This window comes from Drosophila tropicalis, unplaced genomic scaffold (assembly GCF_018151085.1).
Source record: "Drosophila tropicalis isolate 14030-0801.00 unplaced genomic scaffold, ASM1815108v1 contig_867, whole genome shotgun sequence".
Lineage (NCBI taxonomy): Eukaryota > Metazoa > Arthropoda > Insecta > Diptera > Drosophilidae > Drosophila > Drosophila tropicalis.
This window is the reverse complement of record NW_027173362.1, coordinates 2,817,539-2,841,044: the sequence shown is the minus strand read 5'-3', so window position 1 is coordinate 2,841,044 and position 23,506 is coordinate 2,817,539. Positions and strand designations below refer to the sequence as shown.

Genomic DNA, 23,506 nt, shown 5'->3' with positions numbered 1-23,506 from the left:
TATTATATGTTAATAAAACCATAAATAATACAAATTACAAATTATTTTCCAAATGTGAAATGAAAATCAATCAAAAACAATTCGCAAAGATAATGTTTTTTTTTTTTTTTTCAAATGGATAGAGAATGCATAAAGATCATAAAACAATTCGATATTTAAAATGAATGCTTTTCAATTCTACATATTTAAAAAAATAAAAATCTGTGACTTAAATACATTTACATATATGTACATATGTATATGTACGTTTGTATGTACGTACAGTGATGGTCAGCGGGTAAGCCCCTTTTTTTTAAACTTTGAATTTGATTTTCTCGGCTCCAAAGAAATTAAATGAAGAAATTTTGTTCAGTTATTTGTTGGTTATTGTATTTAGATGATAAGACGTAACTATTGTCATCTTTTGATGTTTTTGTTACAGGTGCGTTTGAACAAAAAGCCGCCCCCTCCAAATATTGGACATTACAAAATCTTTAATATTATGTATAGTTAGACATGTGTATGAAAAAGTTGTTGATCTAACAATAAATAATCTAAGATAACCCAATAATTATAATTTTATTCCCAGTATTTGTTTTGGGGCCAATCGAAAATTTGGGTTTTTGTTTGTAATTCTTGTGGTCTCCTGGTTTGACGCCGTTTTACGATTTCAATTTAAACTAAAGGACTTTTTTTTAAATCAAAGTATGAAAATTAATTGAATTTCCCGTCAAATGGTACATGTTTTATAAAAATCCGACATATATACATTTCATGTATATGTATTGGTAATTTTTTAGTTTTTGATGTTTATTTTAGAATATTTCAGATTTTTACAAATAATTTTTGGCGATTCTATTGAATTTCCTCAGTTTGTATTTTGGTCAATTTGTAAACGATTTCGAAAACTTTTACCTCAATTTAACCACAATTTATCATATTTATAAAGACATTAATAACTGGGATGTTAAAAAAAAATTAGTTTTATGTCGATTTAACAAAAATGTCATGATGTATGGCATGTCACTTCCAAAAATCTGTTCAAATATGGTTAAATTTAGGAAATTTGAAGAATTTGCTGAATTTTTTAAATTAAATTTTTGTGAATTTATTATATTTTGATAAATGAATGCAAGTTAAATTATTTTCCTAATGATTATACATCTTTTAAAGACGCTTTGATAGTGCCTGCTATATGGCTGATACGGTACTGCACTTTGGCCATTCACCAAATGAATGAATCTTATAATGAAATTGGTTATTTTTGAGCCCATTCACAACTTTATTGATAAACAATATCACAAAAAGCATTAACTCTTGTTTCATTTCAATAACCACCAATTTTTATCGATTCGAATCAAGAACTTCAAAATTGCAATGGTTTTCTTAGCTAAACCTAGTTGAGATTGTTGTAAAACTAAATATGGCCAATCAATCATTTTCTAATCTTAAAATTATTCACGACTAAGTGGCAGAAAGCAAACTGAAACAAAAACACTTATGAATTGGAATTGAAATTGGTTTTAACCCAATTCCCCAGACACTCTTAAATCAGAAAGTGTCTAACAGGTCGTATGATTGATATGTATATTACTTATGCTTGCCCTTGAAACGAAATGCAAACTTGATATTTTTTAAGATTTTTGCGATATAAGGAATGTTTTTTTTTTTTAAATAATTTTCATGTTGATTGGAAAGATATGTTCCATTGTAAAACTTATTCTCATTACTATATATTTTATTGTTTGCTTTTCATTGTCATTCGCCATGGAAACATCCTTTTGTTTTTCGATTTTCTTATCTGCTGCTGTGGTGGATCGCACAGAAATTGGGTTAACTTGCCAGCAAAATAGGAATGCGATGGGCTAGGGAAGGGGAAGGGGCAATGAAGTAGTAGTAGGGGTGGAGCGAGGGTGCAAGGCGTTGTCACGCAACTAAGTAGAGACACACGCATAACGCACAGCTGGCTATAACTCAATTGTGTTACTATTTAGTGGGATTCTTATTTTGAGTAATTTATATTAATTTCCTTTTCTTTTTTTGTATTTGGCCTAGAAGCGACTCTTGGGTCCTGGCGTGCCACACAAAAGCCCCAAGTCAACAAGTTGTTTGCTAGGTTCAGTGAGAAATGAAGTCGAAGGTTTTAAAACGATTGCACCGATGACACCTGGCCCGAGTCCAATCTTTGTTCGGGTCTTATGGTGGTGCTATCGCTCAGTTCATTATTTTTTCACCCACGTGTCGCTGTGCTTTAGTTGTTTCAATATTTTATTAATTTTTAATGCCACACACGCATACACACATGGACAGGCAGACAGATACGAACACTCGATACGAATCCATGGTAATTACCCACATTGAGTCCTTTCTCAGGCCCAGAGACTTTGGATGAGACAGCAGTTTAAATGGAAAATCCATTTGGTTTATTATTAATAACCATTTAATTGTAAGAAATTCTATAGATATGTATATGAACGTATGTACATATGTATGTATGTACATACATAATGCAATATATAACCATTACCTTGCCTGACATCAACACAATGTGTGATTTCCCAATTTCCTTTTGTATTTAATCAAACATGACTCGAGGTTGGGTCTCTGTATTTTGTGACAGCCAAGTGAAGACAATTTCAATTACCAACCGTTTGCACTCAATGGCGATTCGAAAATGTTCATGATGACAGGACGGGGCAACAATTTGCGGTCCTCCTAGGAGATACAAACCTATATGTGTGGGAAACACTGACCTTCAATGCACATTTTGCATATAAATAATTATAAATTGAAGAGGAAAGTAAACAAAAAGAAAACAGAAACCAAAACAGTAGTAAAGACAACAGTAAAAAAAATGGCTAAAGAATTTTCTAGTTTTCTATACTCTTTGCAGAGGGTTAAATAGAATTTAGCAAATGTTTTGTAATTATTCCAAACTAAACTTATTTTTAATTCAATTTTAGTCAGCAATAAATCATTTAAGGCGGCATTCCATTAAGTTTTATTTGTTCTTGAATAAAAGCAGTGTTTTTAATTGAATAGTGTTGTAAAAGTTTATTAAAAGCAAAAAACGAAAGGCCTTAAATACTTTGCTCTGCCATTTTGACAGTTTTCATTTTAGAACATTACATCCTTGATTAATTAATGTCTCTGCTTTTAAGCTGAAATTGCTAAATCCAACTCGAATAATAAATGTAAATGTGATGCCTGTTGGTTTAGTGATGACCGTATCATACGATACGCAATAATCGATAAATTTCCTTAATTGAACTGAAAAATAGCTTTCGATTTAATGTTTCGTCTCATCGTTTATGACAAAAGGATTGAAAGGATTAAAAATAAATTGTAAATAGAACTAAAATAATATAGTTTAACTGTTAGAAGCAAATGAAAGTTAAATTTTAATATAAGGTTCTAACATTAAGCTCTTTAATTTCAGTGTTTCCAAATGTGTTTTTCAATTTCAAATGACATTTGCTTTACTTATTACTTTTCAAATATTGAAAATTGGATAATCTTTAAAGAAATCGTTTTATGAATCGATTATTTTAATATTTTGTATGGTTAAATGTGAATTTTCATCTTACCATTTCGATTAATTTATAGTTTTAAATGTGATTTATTGGGAAAATATAGTAAGATGCGCTGAAATATTATTACAATCCTCATTAAATACGGTGTTAAATGACGGGATATTTTCCGACATATCCAAAGTTTATGGAAATCACGGTTATTCAAATTCAAATGAGTTTGGAACATTTGAAGAATATGATGGCCAAAAAGGGGTACAGTGTATAAAAAGTTTACTTTGTTTCTTTTGATATTTTTATTAACTATTTTTTTGCGGTTGCTCTTGAAGGGTACTTAAAATGGAAGTTAAATAATTTATGCGAATTTTATGTAAGTGGCGCTAAACGTGGTGTTCCCCCTACCGCTCGATCCACCCCTCTCATGCCCCTGTGAACTTTCTCCGGTCGGTCGGGCGCTGTTGCTTACCTCATTCTCATGGCGAGCTAATTGCGACAAATCAATTGAAATTGTTGCTTCCCAATGCCTTCAATTGCATTGATTGCATTCATACTATTTGAGTGTCTAATAAACAAACAGAAGGTTCGCTTGTGTTTCCCCTCTCTGTCCTTGTGCCTGCCTCTTTGGAGTGAATAAAAAGAGATCGATTCTTTTCGATAGGATTCCCGCAGTTGTGCATTCATAATGGCTATTAAGCAGCTAATGATTGCATTATCTCTACTTTGTGGCTCCTCCAGATGGACGAGGGGTATAGCCCATATAATGCCATCTATCTTTATACTGTTAAGCTGTAATTACATATTGTAAGTATATTTACTTACACAAACTTATTATATTTATGGCCAAGGCCAATGAGTTAATGAGTTTGTGCTGACCCCCTTGGGTTGGCGGTACAAATAACTGGGCCAACTATTCGGTTAACCGAGTATTTATTTTTATGTTTCTCTCGTCTCTCTTATGGTTTGACTCACGGGTGGGTTAAGATTTTTTTTTTAGTTTTAGTTTTATTTTTGGCCGTCGTAGGCGGTTCCTGTAGGAAATGGGTATGAGAAATAATAGATGCCAAATGGCTTCTTGATTAGAATCGCATAAAATGTTGGTAATACAATACCCAAAAAGCGATCAGTGAAAATGGAAATTAGCGGAAAAATGAGGAAATGTATTAAGGTACACACACACAAACATTCATGTATTCGTATGTAGGTGTATTTAATTGATTCTGTTACAAAATCAATCTTAAAACTGGTTTAAGGGAATTTGCTATGGCTATTGACCGCTTCTCTTGATGATATTTAATGATATGTTATACCTAATTAGACCAGTTTAATACTTGATCTGGTTACCTAACAGTCTTGTCTAGCTTACATCAAAACATTTATATAGATCTGGAATTTGGGATGAATAAATCTTAGAGAAAGCAAAGATGGAAATGGTTAGTTTACTTCACTTAATAAGGGACTAGGTGCCTCTTTGGAGGTGAAAAGGTGGCCAATTTAGAGGAAGGGTTCCCTAGAACTTGGCACCAGACTATGGAGAGTCTATATAGCTAGGACTACGGACTAAGAATCTGTAGAGCTGGATCATAAAGAGCTTTCGACTTTGACCAATTTAGGTATGGCCTTTAAATATTTTCAGAAATTCGTTTTGATCTTTAGCCAGTCATTAGAAGATACGTCAGAATACTTGCCCCTCTGGGTATTCCGATTATTTGAATAACTTATTATTACTCATCTGCTTGCCAGTAAAGTTAAGTGTTTTCGATTAGCTGTTAATATGGAAAGTATTAAGAACATTTAAGGTAGAAAGACGGCCAAGACATTATCACAATTACGTATTTGGAGATCTTCTTCAAGTGGAAAGTCAAATATGTATGTTTCTTTTCTTTTGTTTTAAAAGGGAGGAGAAAAGTTGCTTACTAATATGAATATGATATAAGCACTAGAAAGGAAAATATTAAAAACTAAATGAATTGAACATTGAACATCCTTTTAACTATAATGTTAGAGAGATATGATAGCAAAGTTTTGAACTAATTTTAGTCATAGGAGGGTATGAAAATCAAATCTAAATCTAAACTGATTGAATTCGTTTTTCCATTTGTACTAAACGGTCAACTAACAATTACCGATTTGTAAATACTTATGTCCATCTCTCTCTGTCTCTCCCTCTTTTGCCGGTCTTAAGGTTCTTTCTCTTAATTTGCATTTGAGTTCATTTGCACTTGGCATATATCTGATTTATTTTACATATATGTATGTACGTAAGCCTGACTCTGGGTCTATTACTCTCTCTCTATCTCGCTTGCTCTCGTTTTTCACTGTCTCGCTTATACCAACTCATACAGTGAGTCACATTAAGTTAATTCATTTCATTGTTGTTACCTATTAGTTATGTTAGTATTTGTTATTGCCATTATTAATTCTCCATCAGTTGCTTGTTTTTTACTCTGTCTCTCTTTCTCTCTCTCTCCTCCTCTCTTCGGGCGTTGTTGTTGCCGCTTCGCAAATAAATTATGAAATATTACGCGAGCATTTAGAGGAAATACCTTTGGTTAACCGCCGCCAGTGACCCACAACCGGATCTACAAAATAATATATAGGCACATGTTTTCATAACACCGACTAAAGAAATACTCTCAGTCAAACTAAAAATCACGCCTGAGTGATGAAACTTTTGAAAAATACTTTTCCCTTTTACTTTCGTTTCGTTTCCGAAATTCTCTTGGACTTGCCTAATGTGTATTTAATGTAATCTCTAGTACAAGAAACTAAGTATAATCCATCAAATACGAATTGTTAAATCTCGAATTGACCTACTTGAATTAAGACCTTAATAATTGGGCCAGTCCTCGACCATGGTCATTAGGTAAAAGAAAGTGCTAAATAAATTTTCCATTCTGCTTGATGTTACATCATTCAAGGCAAATCTAATGCATCCATTTCACCATTTCATATGCTTAAAAGGGCATGAAAACGGAAAACACCAAAAACAGAAACCCAAAATTAGGTAAGAGCGAGATAAAACGTCGACAATACGGCCAATTCATAGGCCAAGCTCATTAGGCTAGTTTTTGTGGGTCATTTATTTGACTTGCAATCAAAACTTAACTTAACTCTCACATAACAGATGGACGGAAAATGTTAGAAATCGGTTCAAAAAAAGGTCTAAACAAAAGCAATCTAAGCCTTAAACTTGAAGTTTCGTTTATATTGTTGTATTCTTTATAGGTAGATTCCACTGTACCCAATCCATAATTACAGAACCCCTTAAGCATCATTTTCGTTCTGGCTATACTAATAGTTAGTTAATCTATCAAATCACAAAAACAAATTTCTTCGTTGATTGGTTTTGTGCCCGATGGGAATTCTGCAAGTGCAAAATCAGGCGTCACATGGTAAGCTTCGCCTCCAACACGGACCTCCGACATCCGTCCGTAACCCTTCACAGTCACAACTGCACCCGCCCCATCTTCAGTCCAGCCATAGTCATCGCTGGGTCCCTCAACCGTGTGACAATTAACGTGTGGACGCATAAAATTTTTAATAGCTGCGACCAATCCCAGTCAAGTTTTAATTTAAAACAAAAGAAAAAGACGAACAAAAAAAAAAAAAAATAATGTGGGGCGAAAACACAGGGGAAGGAAAATTGTGGAAAAAATTTCCATCCAGCTGTGAGAATCTATAACGATTCCCATGTGGAGGCGACTTTCTGTTAGCCATCCTCCTTCCTAACTTAGCTCTTACATTATAATTTATTAAAACAAAAATCAGAAAAAAAAAACATTGAAGGGAACTATATAAAGTTTTGTTCAATATTTTTATTTTTTTTCTTTTTTTTTTTTGTTTTCTGTGGTTTTTCGTTTCAATAATGATTCATATTTTGAATGCTTAGTGAATCTCTCTCTCTCACCTTTTGCAGTTGAACGGCTACACACAAAGCCAACACATGGAGGTTTACCACGTCTGCTCAGTGACCAAAAGCAGAAGGACTAGAAGGACAACAGCACCTACGGTCACCACAACAGTCACTGTCACATTAGGCATCAGGCAACCGAGCAGGAGTAATCGTCCCAGTAGCAGAGGACTTGCTCCTCGTCCGCATCATCCGCAGCAACAACAACAACAGCAACAGCAGCAACAGCAGCAACAACATCAGCCTTAAGCACTCGAGGAGAAGTTTTGCTGAAATTAACTAAGAATCACAACAAAAAATGGGCACAAAAACTCAACCACAATTAACCAAAGGTAAGTTTCAGAAATAAATATCGTATTTTATATCGATATTTTTGTTTTTTTTTTCTGTGGTGTAAACAAAAGTGTAACGATCATATGAATTCCTGAAGTTAAAGTCTGGATCCAAAAGAAAGCATGATCACAAAGGTGATTCTTATACGACACCTTTCGATTAATTAGAGTGTTCGATCGACAAGTGCAAGTTTTACTTGATTTTGTCTTAGTTTCAGCTATAAAGAACTTAAAATATCGAAAAGAAATGAAAGACGAAGTTGAATTTAGACGGTCCATTGAAACGTCTCAAATTTAGGACTACTTAGGAACTTGACGATATTTTTTCTTAACAAGGACTTTTCCTGAAGCAGAGCGTTCTGTTTTCACTTAAAAGCCCTAGTGTGTTTTCTCATTGTTCTTAGTTTTTAAATTAGATTTGCCTTTTTAAATATTAAAAATGGAATATAATTTTTAAAAATTCGTTTGACTAATCGATTGTTATCATTTTTCTTACAATCGATTGTTGTTTTTTATTTGTCATCACTAGTTATATACATATTTTGATCAAACTTAATGGAAATATTAAGGACCATATTGTGGGTATAAATGAAAACCGCCATTTAAAAGTGGGAATTTTAAGATCTAATGAAATCGAACAATTTCCATCACCAAAAATTGGTTTTGGGAGCGATCTTTGAAATCATTTCTACGGTGGAAATGTCTTCTAGAAAACTTCGATTCGTCTGTTCCAAAAAAAAAGGACAACTATATTTCATTATATATTAGAATCATTCATCATCATTCATTTGAAAAGTAATTTAAAAGATGAAATTAGGAATTTTGACAAAAACATTCAATTTGATTAAATTTTTTTTGGGATTCCCCTCAAATTAAGACTTTTGCTTCTTTTGAAAAAGAAGATCTGAAAATCAAAATGTTAAAGATTCAAAAACAGACAAGGTTCAGACATCCTTAAGAGGATAAGAGGAGGTGTTTACTAAATAAATCAAATAATTTGAATGATTTAACTCATTAAAGGTTAATTTTTAATTAATCAGTTTCATTTAGCTGATTTGATTAAATATCCAATTGCGTCGAGCCATTTCACAACTTGGCAGGGGAGAAAGTGAGTTAGGTGTGAGATGGGGAGAGGAGAAAGGTGAACAGTTGTGAACAATTCGAATTGACATTGGCCCAATTCGCTGACAGTTGGTAGTTGGATAGTTGGATAGTTGGGCTCCGACCGTGACACGAATCCAGGGCTATTGTTAACCATCTGCCACCTTGGGCTTTGGCGCACTAAAAAACAAAATAAAGCGCTACCAAATCAACTTAAACGAAAACAAAAACAAAAAAACAAACTCTTCGATTTATTACGTGTTTTCGCTGTAATATGAATGAGCGAGTGAGTAAATGGACAAATGAATGAATGAAATGTGAGTGAGTGTGTAAATGTCAGACAGTCAGTTAGTAAAATGGCAACAAAGTGTGCCCAAGTTAATGGAATTATTTCCGCTTTGTGTATTTTATATATGTACATATGGGGTCATGATTTTCATGCTCATACCCTATAACCATATGGGGTATACCAGTTACTGGTATAAACTTAAACCTATTCCTTTTCTCTATTTTAGTATAAGGTTTATACGCATCGGTTTTAAGTTAATCCTTCTCACTCTCTAAACACAAAGCTTACTTCTTTCCGGTTACTAGCAGTCTGTCTCTCTTACACTCATACGAATTTATGGTTCTTGAATACAAAGTTATGTTTCAATATCTTAAAAGCTGAGAGACTAATTTATAAACTAGACAGACAGACAGATACTAACAAAGTTTGTAATATCTTCTGTGAGGATTCTGTATTGCAAAAACCCAATACGACGCTAGGTGGAGCCATAAAAATTGGTACTTAGCTTAAGCTTATTAGTCTCGTAAGTGTTAAAAGGGTATCTGATGTCGGTAATGTTTGTTTTTTTTTCATACGAGTGTTCTGTTCTTTGGGCATTTTCGTTAATTAAATGAGCAGATGTCACAATAATATGTTTACTTTCATTCACTTTGCTACCTGTTGGTACTTTGATAAGACCAAAGGCATTCCAGAATTTGCATTTTGTCTTTGAAATGAAATCGCAAATTAATTAAACTTTGCGAATCAGTTTAATTTTCATTATGCATTCAATTTGTGTGTTGTTAGGGCAGGGCAGGGAAGGGAAGGGTTGCTACCCTTGTTTATTGAGTGTAATGATTGATTGAAGAAACTTTCTGACTGAACTAGCGTCACTTAATCGCAGGCATTCGCATTGATTACCCAGCCCACGCCTCCCCTCAAAATTGAGCACGGGAATCGAATCACACCTTAACCTTAGCAACGCAAACAAAATTAATGACAACAACAACAACCAAATGGTTTTCCTCGGTGAGAGAATGAGAGCAAAGCTCATACTCATTTGCCTTTGACATTGGTTTTCGTGTTTTGTATACCCTAGCAAAATCAGGGTATATCCATGTTGGTCAAAAGTGTGCAACGTACAAAAGGAAGCATATTCGACTAACAAGGGGAACTATAGCTTTAGACGCGGTTTATTAGGAAAATATAGAATATTGCGCCGAAATATTTCACACAGCTTCAAATGACGGGGTATTCTACGGATTTTATGGATATGTTATCCAAAATTCATCCAAATCGGTTTTTCGCATACCTGAAGTTCCCCTTGTAGAACTCATCAAAAGTATCCATATTTACATATGATCAGGAAAGCAGGTGATTAGTTTAACTATATGATTGCCAGATGCCCCAACTTGTTCCAATATGAGTTTGTAGGAAATTTGACTTTTAAGATGAAAAGTTTTTCTGCTTGCAAGGGTATACGAATTTCGGCATGGTCAAAGTTAGCCATGGCCTTTGGGTTTTCTCTTATTTTGGTGGGGTCGGTCGGTCTCTTCTAATTGTTTTTGCGCTTTTATTCTATTCACGTGTGCTCCCTCTATCTCATTTCTCTCTCTCTTTTTCTCTGTTTATTCTCTCTTCAGTGTTAGCTAGAGAGAATAACAGAGAAACTGAGAGGACCTTTGGCTCTGTCTGCTCAGTTTTACGCTTGACAAACTTAAAATTGTTTGACGAAAATATCAAAGTTTAGACCATAGAGACCTTTGCCATCACCTCTACGATTCTCCCAAACTACTCTTGACCCGCAACTTGACTTGGAATTGTCTTAGCTTTATTGCTTAGTTCATGTTTTGTAGTTTAGAGCTCATTAACTAAACAAATTGCTTTCGAGCTTCGTTTGGCAATGCCCTAAAAACCGAATATTACGATATCAATTAAATCTATTCAAAATGGTAAAAAATCAATTAAAAAACAAAACAAACTTTATTCAAATAAAGAACATACTTACATACATACATATATGTATGTAGTACATGGATATTCCAAAAAAGCCTGTGTGACTAAATATCGATTGTGTAATAAGGCAATTCATTTCATTCTAAATTCAAAAACATAAAAATCAAGTTTTTGTAGCTTTATCTATTAAGAGATCTATTATTCTATTAGTTAACTGATTTTCTGAGTTTCTCTTGCAAAGAAACTGACGAATCGGGGGATCAGTTAGAGTTAAAGTTTAGGGTTAAATTTAAAATTGATCGAAACATTATTACAAAATAGAATTTTTAAATAAAATTTCATAATATTGGTTAATTACAAAATCTTAACTAAGAGAAGCAATCCTTTTAAACTTTTTTCTATTACCTGTTCGATCTGATCTTATCTGATGTGATTGAAATTCAGAAAAGTCACATGATTTTTATACCCTTTAAAAAAGGCTATGTTAATTTTGGTCAGAGGTGTGCAACGCATAGAAGGAAGCATTTCCGACCTTATAAAGTATATAATTCTCGATCAGGAGAATATATATCCATCCGTCTGTCCGTTCGACTGGATCAACGCAAACTCCTCCGAGACCGTAAGAGCTACAGAGTTAAAATTGTAGGCCTGTATATACTGGACAGTTTGTATATCTCGGATTCTGCCGGATCGGACCACTATTTCATATAGCTCCCATACAAACGCAAAGTCACGAACAGTGACTTTTCTCAATAACTTTGTTTTTTTCAGAACTATTGTCGTGAAATTTAATATTACTAAGCTTATAACACTCATAAACGACGGTGCCAAAATCTATCAAGATCGGGTGACTATATCAAATAGCTCCCATAAAAAGGATCGGTCGAAAACAGTGACTTTTGTAAATAACTTCGTTATTTGCTATGGCAAGTTTGTAGGCCTTTCTTTCGCAAACATTAGGCTTTTAAAATAAAAGGTAAGGAAAGAGTAACAAACAACTTGCAAGGGTATACAAACTTTGGCGCGGTCGAAGTTAGCCCCGGCCCTCTGGTTCTTATTTTTGTTAAGAATCGTTAACAATCCAAAGCAAAATAATACAATATGACTTTATTGCCTTCAAAGCCAAAAGACTATGTATATTAATGTCGATGATAACCAAGAGGAAGAAGATTTGTTTGGATCATAGATATCTGGCTTGAAACCTCAAAGTGAATATATGTAGGTTAGATTTGGTTAAAGAGACCAAAGAATATTTCTATATTATTGTCATAAAAACAAATACCACAAAGTAAAGTATTACCACTAATTGGTTTCTTCTTAATAATGGAATGCAACATTAATCCAATTTTATTAAAAATATACATTAGATTCTAATCCTTGTTGATTTATGTAGATCGACTAATAAGATTAGATTCTGAAAATAAATTAAATACATCCTTTTTGGGGGATCAGGACATGAGTGATGTGAAGAGAGATGAAACGTTTAAAAAAGTACATTCATAACATTACGCGTTCCCTCAAACATGCATGAACCAATATGCCCAACTGACCTGACACAATATTCCCTACAACATCTGCAGTCGACTTAGGGGAATTGGGAAGTGTTGAACGAAAAGGAAAAAAAGTACATCAAATGAAATAAAATAACCATTCAACTGGCTTTCCTTTTTTTCGGTTCTTTCAAACTGGTAGCTTGTCCTGGTGTCCTCATCCTGCTTGTGCTTGTCCTTTTGCTTCTCGCGATTTACGCTTAATATGTGTTACGTGTGTGTGTGTGTGAGAGAGAGAATGTGTGTGTGTCTGTTTTTTTTTGTTTGGTTCTGTTTTCTTTTTTGTAGTCCAAAGAGGCATCGTTGCTAGGCTGGCCATGCCGTTGCCTTGGTGAACTGCCATCATTGGCGTCGTTGGCGTCGTCGTCGGGTTTCTTCGTGTCGTTGCGGCCCGTTGTGGTGCTCGGCTCGGCTCGCTCAGCTCAGTTGAGTTGATGGCGGCGTTTCTTGGCGTCGCTCAGTTTGGTCGCAGTTCGTTAGCCCGCAGTTGTCCGCTTGGTTTTGGCTTTTTGGCCCACAAGAAAAAAGAAGAAAAAAAAAGCAATAAAAACACACACACACACGCAAAAAATATACAAAAAACCAATTCCTCATTTGTTTATATCGCGAGCGGTAAAAAAAAACAACAAGCAAATTTTTTAAATTTTTGTTTGGTTACATCGCTTGGCTCTCTGCCTTGCTCTGCCCTGGCCTGGCCCTTTTTGTTGGGCCACATTTATGATATAATTTACCAAAAACACAAAAAAAAAAACAAAAAGTGAAGAAAGTCAAACAAATAAGAGAAATGGTGCTAAAAATGTACGCAAATAGCAAGAACAACAAAATGTGCAGGAGAATTTTCGGGGAGAGGCTGAGGGAATGAGCATCATGCATGATGATGATGCACTTGGCACCTGGCCCACACTGCCTCCCCTCCCACCCGCTCCCCATCAACTGTTACACCCCTTTTTAGTGTGTCAGTGTATTCGATTTGTTTCTGTTAGCTCAGCATAATAATTATTGAGCCTTCATCGATTCGTTTGTTGGCCTTTTCGTTGCACTTTTTCCTCTTACCGTATTTAACACAAAAAACAAAAAACGGTGACGCATACAAGCAATTGTTTGTACAAAGTGTATGAAGAGGACAACAACAACAACAACAACAACAACTAGAAACAACTAAAATGAAATGGAAATGAATTGAGACCAAGGAGCAGTCAGTCAGCCCGTCAGCTAGTCAGCCAAGCACATATTCTCACATGCGTGACTCATGGCCCAGCAGGATAATCACCACAAATGAGAGAGGGGTTGGCGCCGGTTTCAAGCACAGCTAGCAATGCCACGAACAAGTGCCCTCAGCCATAAAAGGGAGGGGAATTGTTGTTGTCCTTCCATAAAACGGGGGAATATCAGGACACAAAAAAAAAAAAAAACCAACCATAAACGATTTTCAAACTACTTGAAATACTGCAATGTCCTATTTGGCTTATAATTCAATTGTTTTTCCTTATAGACCAGAGAGAATCTGTATCTGTATTATCTGTAATCCATTCCAATTTAGCCACATTTGTATAACCATTGAGATCTGTTACATATAAATCTATATATCTGTAGGTATATTTTGTATATAGAATATACAATTATGTACCTTAGGTAGGCCACCCACTAACTAATTAGTTGTTTTTCATTAGAATACATGCAGTAAACTATTCTGAAGTGCGTCAACGTCTACTTACTTATAAGAAAATACCATTTAATTACCCTGTAATTAGAAAGACTGTGAAAGGTGTTGTTGGTCTGCTAAGTACTCTCATTTATAAAATTATATTGATATTCTATAATTATTACGAAATGGGTTCAAATTTGCATTCTAAAGTCTATAATGACGGGAATATTGTTTGGCAGCGCTTTGCATACTTAAGGGGGCGAATTTCCACCATTCTTACAGGCCAAGATTCACTTTTTCACTTCACATGGCAAGTTAGACATTTCTATTGCATACTTTCAAGGAGCTAAGAATATACCCACACTTATTCTGTATAGACAAAATGTCAATATTTTGATAGATTCTACATTTCAAGGACTCTTGTCGAATACTTCATGGCATTGTGATTCTCTATTGCAGGAAGGAGGGATCGGGGAGGCCTAGCTCTAAATAAAAAAGTTTCCATGCAATTCCGATGCATGAATTGCATTTTCCATTTTCCGATTTGCATTTTCTTTATTTATTTATTTCCTAGACTGAACATCGTGCAGAGAGTTAGTTAGTCTTTGCCCGGGCAAAATGTGGTACATAAGTCTAACCAGCAAAGTCAGTCATTTGCAGATACCAAAGGCTGTGGCCTTGACAACAGTTTTGACATTGACTTTGTACCAGTTGCCGCAGCCACCCACACCCGCACCCACACCTACGCCCACAGTTACACCCACAAGCACCCAAGAGACAGAGGAGAGCCAGAGAGCTTCATACATATATTTTGCAGCTTCCTAGCTGGTTGGTTTTTTTTTTCATCTTCTTTTTTTTGTTGTGTATTGTTTTTGTTTTGTTTCATCTGGCCCTGAAGCACCTGTTGCTCGGTTGCTCTGCTCGGTTCGGCCTGACTCCCTCACCTCTTTTTGGCTCGGTAGATGAGATTCCCAGCAATTGCCTGAAGCCTTCTCTGCCTCTCTCTCTCTCCCTCTCTGTGGGTATGTGTGTGTGTGTGTGTGTGTCTGTGTGGCCTTTATGCGAATAAAAAAAAATTTGCAAAATTCCAAATATTTGGTTTCCTGACTTCCCCGTGGGCTGTTGATGTTGGTGTTGTTGTTTTATTGAGCTGGAAGCAAAATTTAATTAAATTAAATGAAACGAAATTAAATTAAATATGAGAATATCAAAATTTCACTATGTAGCATTTATATGTATATTCCAAGTTGCCCTTTTTAAAGAGGAAAGGAAATTTAAATGAATTATTCCATCTTCATGCATAAATTCTAAGGGTTCGGGTCTTACTCTTCCTATGCGGGAGGAGGAGGAAGCGATGGGTGTCAGATTTACTTTCCCCATTTAAATTAATGGTGCAACAAATTGGATTCCAATTATAAATTATAAAAAAGTGTAATCAGAGATCGAAAAGAGATAGATGTAAACGTTTTTTTTTGGTTTTTTGTTAATGAACTGAAAAATGTGGGGGATTGCGTGTGTCCACTGTCGGGTGAGAGGGATGACGGGCTGTAGATATCAAAGTGGAAATTGTGTTTATTTATTTATTATGGCCATATGTCCGTCTGCTAATGTTCAGTTGATGGGAATCGTTTGGTTTATGGAACTGTACGCAAATATCTAAACACATTTCGTTCCTTCTTCTTGTTTTGGAATCTTCTCTAGCTGAACTATTATGCAAGTGCGATTTGGGTGGCAATGATCCCAAATGGGAATCACTTAGTAATACTTATTAATACATATAAAAACGTTGGAACGGTGTCCGTGTCCGTACCCGTAAACGAGTCGGCGGCGGCGGCGTTGGCGGTGTTATGCCGCGTTTACGCCAGCGTCCAGATACCCTGGAACTGGCAGTTTTGGGTGGACGACAAGGAGAGCAACACCAAGATTATGAGACAAGTGACGCTGAAGCTGAGGACGAGGATGGAGAAACTGCCAATAAAAGGACAGCGGCCATAGGAACTGCAACAGGATCAGCAGCTGCAGTAGCAGCACCAGGACGCTGGTTTCAGTTTGTTCGCCGTTCGCGACAAAAGGGACATCGACGACGACGACTGCGCAACGATGTGAATGGCGGGGACGAGGACACTGACGAAGGGGCTGAGGCGGATGCGGATGGAGGCAAGCAGGCGCAATTGGCTCAACCTGAAGTTATGAATATTGGCAATTCCACACAGACAATTGCCACACCATTGACCACATTGACCGCTAGCACGCATGGCGATAGCTTCTATAGTCTGGCCATGCCGGGACCAAATGCTAGCCATAATGGGGAACAGGAATATAAACAGCAACGCCAGATGTCTGGAGCCAAAAAGGTATCACTGCTCCAGCGACTGTCCAGTTGGAAGGGCAGCGATGTTCAAGATGTTCCCCCTGCCCGTTGCCAAAATCATCAAAGCACTAACAATTGCAATCGCAATCGGAGTCGGAGTCAAAGTCATGATCTTTCGGCAGCGACCTCCACAACAACACGTAGTATACGACGTCTTTCCCAGATGCGACGACGTCGTAGTTCCTACTACTTCTCGGGTAGCTCTCACCAAATCTTTTTTCTTAGATATTGCATCTTACTCTACTTCTATTTCATTTCTCTTTTCTTTGCAGAGAACGAACGCCGAATTCGCGCAAACGACAAAGAGTTCAATACTCAATTCAAGTATCATGTAAGTATCCTTGAGTCCCACGGGTGTGAGTTAAATTGTATTGAGCAGCTGTGTATTCCTTTTTACAGAACAATTACATCAAGACCTCAAAGTATACGCTGCTCACATTTCTGCCCTTCAATCTGCTGGAGCAGTTCCAGCGGTTGGCCAACTTTTATTTTCTGTGTCTATTGGTCCTCCAATTGATACCGGCAATCTCTTCGTTAACTCCAGTAACCACAGCCATACCCCTGATTGGTGTCCTCACGTTGACCGCTGTCAAAGATGCCTACGATGATATTGTAAGCTGAGCTGAAGCCGATCAAACTTGAAGCTAAAGACTCTTTTGTTTTTTTTGATTGCAGCAACGTCATCTCTCGGACTCCCAGGTGAACAATCGCAAGTCCAAGACATTGCGCAATGGCAAATTAATCGAGGCCAAGTGGTCAGATGTCCAGGTGGGCGATGTCATACGTCTGGACAATAATCAATTTGTGGCCGCTGATATTCTGCTAATAACCACATCGGAGCCAAATGGCTTGTGCTTCATTGAGACCGCCGAGCTGGATGGCGAAACGAATCTGAAGGCCAAACAGTGTCTCACCGAGACCATTGAGCTGGGGGAGCAACATGATGCGTTGTGGAGCTTCAACGGCGAGATCATTTGCGAGAGACCCAATAATTTGCTTAACAAATTCGAGGGTACACTCATCTGGAAGAACCAGCGATTCGCTCTCGACAATGATAAGATCCTATTGCGTGGTTGTGTCCTGAGAAATACCCAATGGTGCTATGGTGTTGTCGTCTTTGCCGGTGTGGACACCAAACTTATGCAGAACTCTGGCAAAACACAATTCAAGAGCACCGGTGTGGATCGTTTGCTTAATTTTATTATAATTGGTGTGAGTATCTATGAAAATATATTCATTCAATCTAGTTGTGGTTCCTATTGAATACGGTTTCTCTTACCTTGTAGATTGTCCTATTCCTAATTTCAATATGCGCCTTCTTTGCCGTCGCCTGCGCCATATGGGAGGGCCTTATTGGCCAGCATTTTCAATTGTATCTACCATGGGATCATATCATACCCAAGGATATGGTTGCCTCGGGCGCAACTGTTATTGGTCTGCTGGTCTTCTTCTCCTACGCCATAGTCTTAAATACTGTTGTGCCAATCTCTCTCTACGTTTCAGTAGAGGTAACCTATTATTGGTGTTTTTTTTGACGTCGGGGTCACCATTACTATATTTGTACATATATCATCTTTCATGGCAGGTAATACGCTTTGTACAGTCGTTCCTCATTAATTGGGATGAGGAAATGTATTATGCACGCACCAATACATATGCCAAAGCTCGCACCACAACCCTTAACGAGGAGCTGGGCCAGATACAGTACATCTTCTCGGACAAAACGGGCACACTAACCCAGAACATAATGACGTTCAACAAATGCAGTATTAATGGACGCACTTACGGTGATGTCATTGACCTGCGCACAGGCGAACTAATTGAGATTAATGAGGTAAGTTCGAAATCCTATTCGCGTCTGACTGGACGACTTTTGGGTTTTGGGATTTTAGATTTTAAAGTTAGCGAAAAACCCGTGTCTCTTATGTGTATGTTGTCGGTGTTTTTTGTTATGTATATTTTGTTTTTTATAATTCTCTATCTTTCTCTCTCTCACACTAAAATGAACTGACTCTGAATGAGATGATCCTTTTTTGTTTTGTGTTGTTGTGTCCAACTCACACTACTCGTTATAGCAGCAAACAATTTTCCACAATAGCAACGCGTCACCAACGTCGGGGTCACCACCGACGATCCTAGTGCACCACCATGACCAACAAGTGGAGGCCGAAATGCATGGCACTAGGAAAAGTGCCTTACTGGTAACGGCTCATGGTAAAACGCAGGTGGCTGCGGATCAGCTCAAATCTTCAATAACATTGCGTGAGAATCCTCGACGCAAACATGTTCGCTATTCAGCACCTTGTCGGAGTATGAGCAATGAAGAGGACCAACAGCAGCAACGGGAACCGAGACATGCCACAGCATTGGCTGCCGGACAGCCTAATGTCCGTGTGGGTCGTCAGCTGTCTACCATGTCCACGTCCAGCAGCAGTGAAAAAGTAATGTTCCAGCACGATCCGTGCAATCACTACCAGACAGAAGATCAAGAACACTTGCACCAACACCAACACCAATGCCAATCTCAGCTTCCTTCCCCTCCTCTACCTTTTGTTCCTGCAACTAACCTCAAAAAGATTAAGTTCAAATTCAAGAAATCCACATCGGCATCTGCTCTCTTTCTCGACGATGACTATGAAAAGCCAAACGAGACGACGAAGGAGAAGAAGGATAAAGGGTTGGGGATGGAGGAGAATGGAAATAATGGTTATCTAAGCACTATTGCCGCCAATTGGACCAATTCCACATCCACCAATATACATCAGCGAGTGCACGTATGCATGTGTTTGTCCCTAAAACCACTGTTCCATGTTCCATACTGATTGTTTCTCCACATATTGTTAGATCGCCATTGTAGATTCTTAATCGCATAGACGTGTGTGTGTGTGTGTGTGTGTATGTCGTACAATATCGTTTATGCTTCTCACACATGATTATACTCGCTCTCTCGCTTTATTATCTATCTCTCTCCTGCTCTCTCTCTTTGTGCGCTTCAGAAAAATTTAACGCTAACGATATATTTACTCATCTTGTAAAACTATTTCTCTTTTGAAGTTGCATATAAAACTCTAATGATCTCGCCTTCCACGTCGTTCACAGGCTGTGCCATCGATTGATTTCTCCGGCAATCCACATCATGAGAGCGACTTTCGCTGGTACGATCGTACGCTATTGGATGCGGTCCGTTCCGATGAGGAGCACACTCACATATTCTTTCGCCTGTTGGCTCTCTGTCACACTGTGATGGCCGAGACAGTGGATGGTCGACTGGAATATCAGGCCCAGAGTCCGGATGAGGCGGCTCTTGTGTCGGCTGCTCGGAACTTTGGTTTCGTCTTTCGTACACGCACCCCCAACAGTATTACCATCGAGGTGATGGGACGTCTCGAAGAGTACGAGCTCCTTCACATCCTCGATTTCAATAATGTGCGCAAACGCATGTCCGTCATATTGCGGCGCGGTAATGCCGTAGTCCTCTATTGCAAGGGGGCGGACAATGTGATCTATGATCGTTTACATGGCGGACAGGAGGATCTTAAGGCTCGTACCCAGGATCATTTGAATGTATGAATGACTCAACTACCAAATGAAGTTTCAGTTTGTTAGTAATGATAATCGAATCCTTTTGTAGAAATTCGCTGGCGAAGGTTTACGCACTTTGGTTCTAGCCGAACGTCGGCTCACCGAACAATACTACAATGACTGGCGGATGAGGCAGCAGGAGGCCTCCTTGGCCATGGATTCCCGGGAACAGAGACTCAATGCCATTTACGAGGAGATCGAGAGTGAAATGCAATTGGTTGGAGTTACGGCCATTGAGGATAAATTGCAAGACGGAGTCCCCAAGTCTATAGCAAATTTGCAAAATGCTGGCATTAAGATTTGGGTTCTAACCGGCGATAAGCAGGGTGAGTCTCGTTTTTTTGCCTAAAGAGCGATAAATCTGTCAATGATGATATCCATTTCATTTACAGAAACGGCCATTAATATTGGTTACTCATGCCAACTGCTTACCGATGAGCTGGCCGATGTCTTCATTGTGGATGGCAGTTCTGTCGAGGAAGTGGAGAAGCAGTTGCGTCAGTTTAAGGAATCTATCAAGATCTTTAATCGCTTTCGACCAGGTGGTGAGCAAATTATCAAAACTTTCTTCAGCCATCTCTCCAAGCAACTCCAATGGCTTAATCTCTCCTTTACCGCCCTCCAGGTACCAATGAGGCTCTCAATCATTTGAATAGCGGCAGCCAAATGGATCCATTGAGTGTGACCATGACCCAAACGTCGGCTTTCATGCAGGAGACAAGTAGCACGCCCACACCTCCACCGCAGATACCACCGCCAGCTATATCGGTGGTTACCTTTAGGTGGGATGACAAAATTAAGGATAATAAGGGCGGACCGGACAGGTAGAGGGCAAAAATCCAAAAACAAAACAAAAAACGATATCAAAAACAACCAACCAAAAAAATGTTCTTTGGCTAGGCACAATTCTATTTCTAGATAAAAGTAAACTAAATATCCCCTCCCCCATCCATTTAGATGAGTGAATCTAAAGACCTATACCTGTCACCTGGCTACCACTACTACTACTACTACTACTACAAAACCTGTTTTATCTAGCTAATCAATTGATAATTTTCAAACATTTTCTACCTAACCTTAACCTGAGCGTAAAACTAAAACCGAATAAGGTGTCACCTTTCTTTATTTCTATCACTATCTCGCTCGCTCTCTCTCTCTCTGTCTCATTTGACCTTTTGATAATCGATCCTAGAATCCATGAGCCTCCCTCCCCTTCTCTTGTACGAACAATTGACATTATTGTTTTCTTATAGAATGGATATAAAACCCTCTATTGGTACTTGCTCCGCCCGTCAAGTAAACATTTGAAATAGTTGAAATTTTCATTTAATTTAATTTAATTTAATTATTATCCATAGTTCATTGTATAAACTTAAATTTAAACTCAACTCTCAATCAAATCATTCAATTCAAATCAATTCCATTCGATTCAGTTTCGTTTCGTTGTCGTTAAGTTTTTGTTTTGCCTCGTTGTTTGCATGTGATTTATGTACTATGTGGATCATCTGAATGCCTTCTAGTGAATCTAGATCATCTGTAAATTTTGTCCATTCAAATCAATCTCTACTATTGTGTCACTTTCACTTTCACCTATGCTCTAAATTTTTCTTACCATGTGTCTCATCTTTATGTCGATAAAAAGTCTTTTATAAATCCCAACTAACTAATTATTTTACCGCTTTCTCTCTTCTCAATGATGTGCAGTGCCGAGTGCAATGATGTTTTTGGCGATCCAGAGAAAAGCGAGGATGGACGCACTCCCTCCTCTATAGTGGTGGATGAAAGCACTGGCTTTGCTCTGGTTGTCAATGGACATTCATTGGTTCATTGTCTATCCCCAGAGCTGGAAAGCAAGTAAGTCTTGAACTAAATGAAAAGTTCTATCAAACGGAAATTAATAAAGAATTGGCTGCTTTATATAGATTCCTGGACATTGCCTCGCAGTGCAAGGCGGTGATCTGTTGCCGGGTAACGCCCCTGCAAAAGGCGCTGGTCGTCGAATTAATTAAGCGTGCCAAAAATGCCGTAACCCTGGCCATTGGAGATGGAGCTAACGATGTCTCCATGATCAAGGGTATGACCTTAGAAGAGATTCCCAAATGAAATATGATTCTGATTTCATCTTTTTGTTTTGTTTATTGTAGCTGCACACATTGGAGTGGGCATTTCGGGACAAGAGGGCCTGCAGGCAGTCCTATCTAGCGATTATGCCATAGCACAGTTTCGCTATTTGGAACGTTTGCTGTTGGTTCATGGTCGTTGGTCGTATTATCGCATGTGTAAATTTTTGCGCTACTTTTTCTACAAGAATTTTGCATTTACATTGTGTCATTGCTGGTATTCGCTCTTTTGCGGCTTTAGTGCCCAGGTGAGTTAGGTTTAATAGTTTGAAAGGTGATCTCTATTTAGTTATTCTCTCTCAATAATCTAGACCGTTTTCGATCCCATGTTCATATCGGTGTATAATCTCTTCTATACCTCACTGCCTGTTTTGGCTCTTGGGGTCTTTGAGCAGGATGTGTCGGATAAGAACAGTTTGGAATTCCCACGCCTCTATACGCCCGGCTTGAAGAGCGAATTGTTCAATATTCGTGAATTTATCTACAGTGTACTGCATGGAGCCTTCACATCGCTCATTCTATTCCTCATTCCATATGGCGTCTATAAGGATGGTGTCTCACAGAATGGCTACATATTGAGCGATCACATGACACTCGGAGCAGTTGTTGCCACCATTCTGATTGTGGACAACACAGCTCAAGTAAGTTGACAGATTAGACCAACAATGAAATGAGACCAACAATGAAATGAGACCAACAATGGAATGTTCATTCTTTCCGTTTGTAGGTTTCTTTGTACACCTCATACTGGACGGTGGTGAACCATGTGACCATTTGGGGCAGTCTCATTTGGTATTTTGTGCTCGATTACTTCTACAACTATGTGATTGGCGGGCCCTATGTGGGCTCATTGACGCAGGCCATCAAAGATCTTACCTTCTGGGTGACCATGCTCATCACAGTTGTTGTATTGATGGCTCCCGTGTTGGCCTACAAGTTCTATTTGCTGGATGTGCATCCCAGTCTGTCGGACAAGGTCAGTTTTCAGCTTTGCCATGCATGGATCTGTGCCTCTTTATTCTTTCACTTTCCTTCGTCAACAGATACGTCAGAAGTCGCTTAAGAAGATTCATTCGCGTGCCTCCAGCGATGTACGGCGTACTCCTTCATCTCGTCGTGGGCGTCGCTCAGTACGCTCTGGCTATGCCTTTGCCCATCAGGT

General features: G+C 37.9%; 1 protein-coding gene across 11 annotated transcripts in view; it reads left to right on the top strand.

Moving 5' to 3' along the window:
* The window catches only part of ATP8B (ATPase phospholipid transporting 8B), a 31,484-nt gene that overhangs the window by 5,711 nt on the left and 2,267 nt on the right, over window positions 1–23,506 (top strand). The window contains exons 2-18 of one of the 11 annotated variants that reach the window (XM_068298281.1): window positions 7,426–7,751; window positions 16,915–16,973; window positions 17,042–17,254; window positions 17,318–17,854; window positions 17,929–18,150; window positions 18,228–18,476; window positions 18,718–19,416; window positions 19,742–20,206; window positions 20,274–20,550; window positions 20,617–20,766; window positions 20,850–21,048; window positions 21,929–22,078; window positions 22,147–22,298; window positions 22,369–22,592; window positions 22,656–22,985; window positions 23,072–23,320; window positions 23,388–23,504. In XM_068298281.1, the coding sequence (XP_068154382.1) occupies window positions 7,718–7,751; window positions 16,915–16,973; window positions 17,042–17,254; window positions 17,318–17,854; window positions 17,929–18,150; window positions 18,228–18,476; window positions 18,718–19,416; window positions 19,742–20,206; window positions 20,274–20,550; window positions 20,617–20,766; window positions 20,850–21,048; window positions 21,929–22,078; window positions 22,147–22,298; window positions 22,369–22,592; window positions 22,656–22,985; window positions 23,072–23,320; window positions 23,388–23,504 (4,326 nt within the window). In that variant the 5' untranslated portion in view covers window positions 7,426–7,717. Of the gene's footprint in view, window positions 1–7,425; window positions 7,752–16,519; window positions 16,840–16,914; window positions 16,974–17,041; window positions 17,255–17,317; window positions 17,855–17,928; window positions 18,151–18,227; window positions 18,477–18,717; window positions 19,417–19,741; window positions 20,207–20,273; window positions 20,551–20,616; window positions 20,770–20,849; window positions 21,049–21,928; window positions 22,079–22,146; window positions 22,299–22,368; window positions 22,593–22,655; window positions 22,986–23,071; window positions 23,321–23,387; window positions 23,505–23,506 lie in introns of those variants that run through there. The other 10 variants (XM_068298282.1, XM_068298276.1, XM_068298272.1 and 7 more) reach the window with 10 other exon arrangements.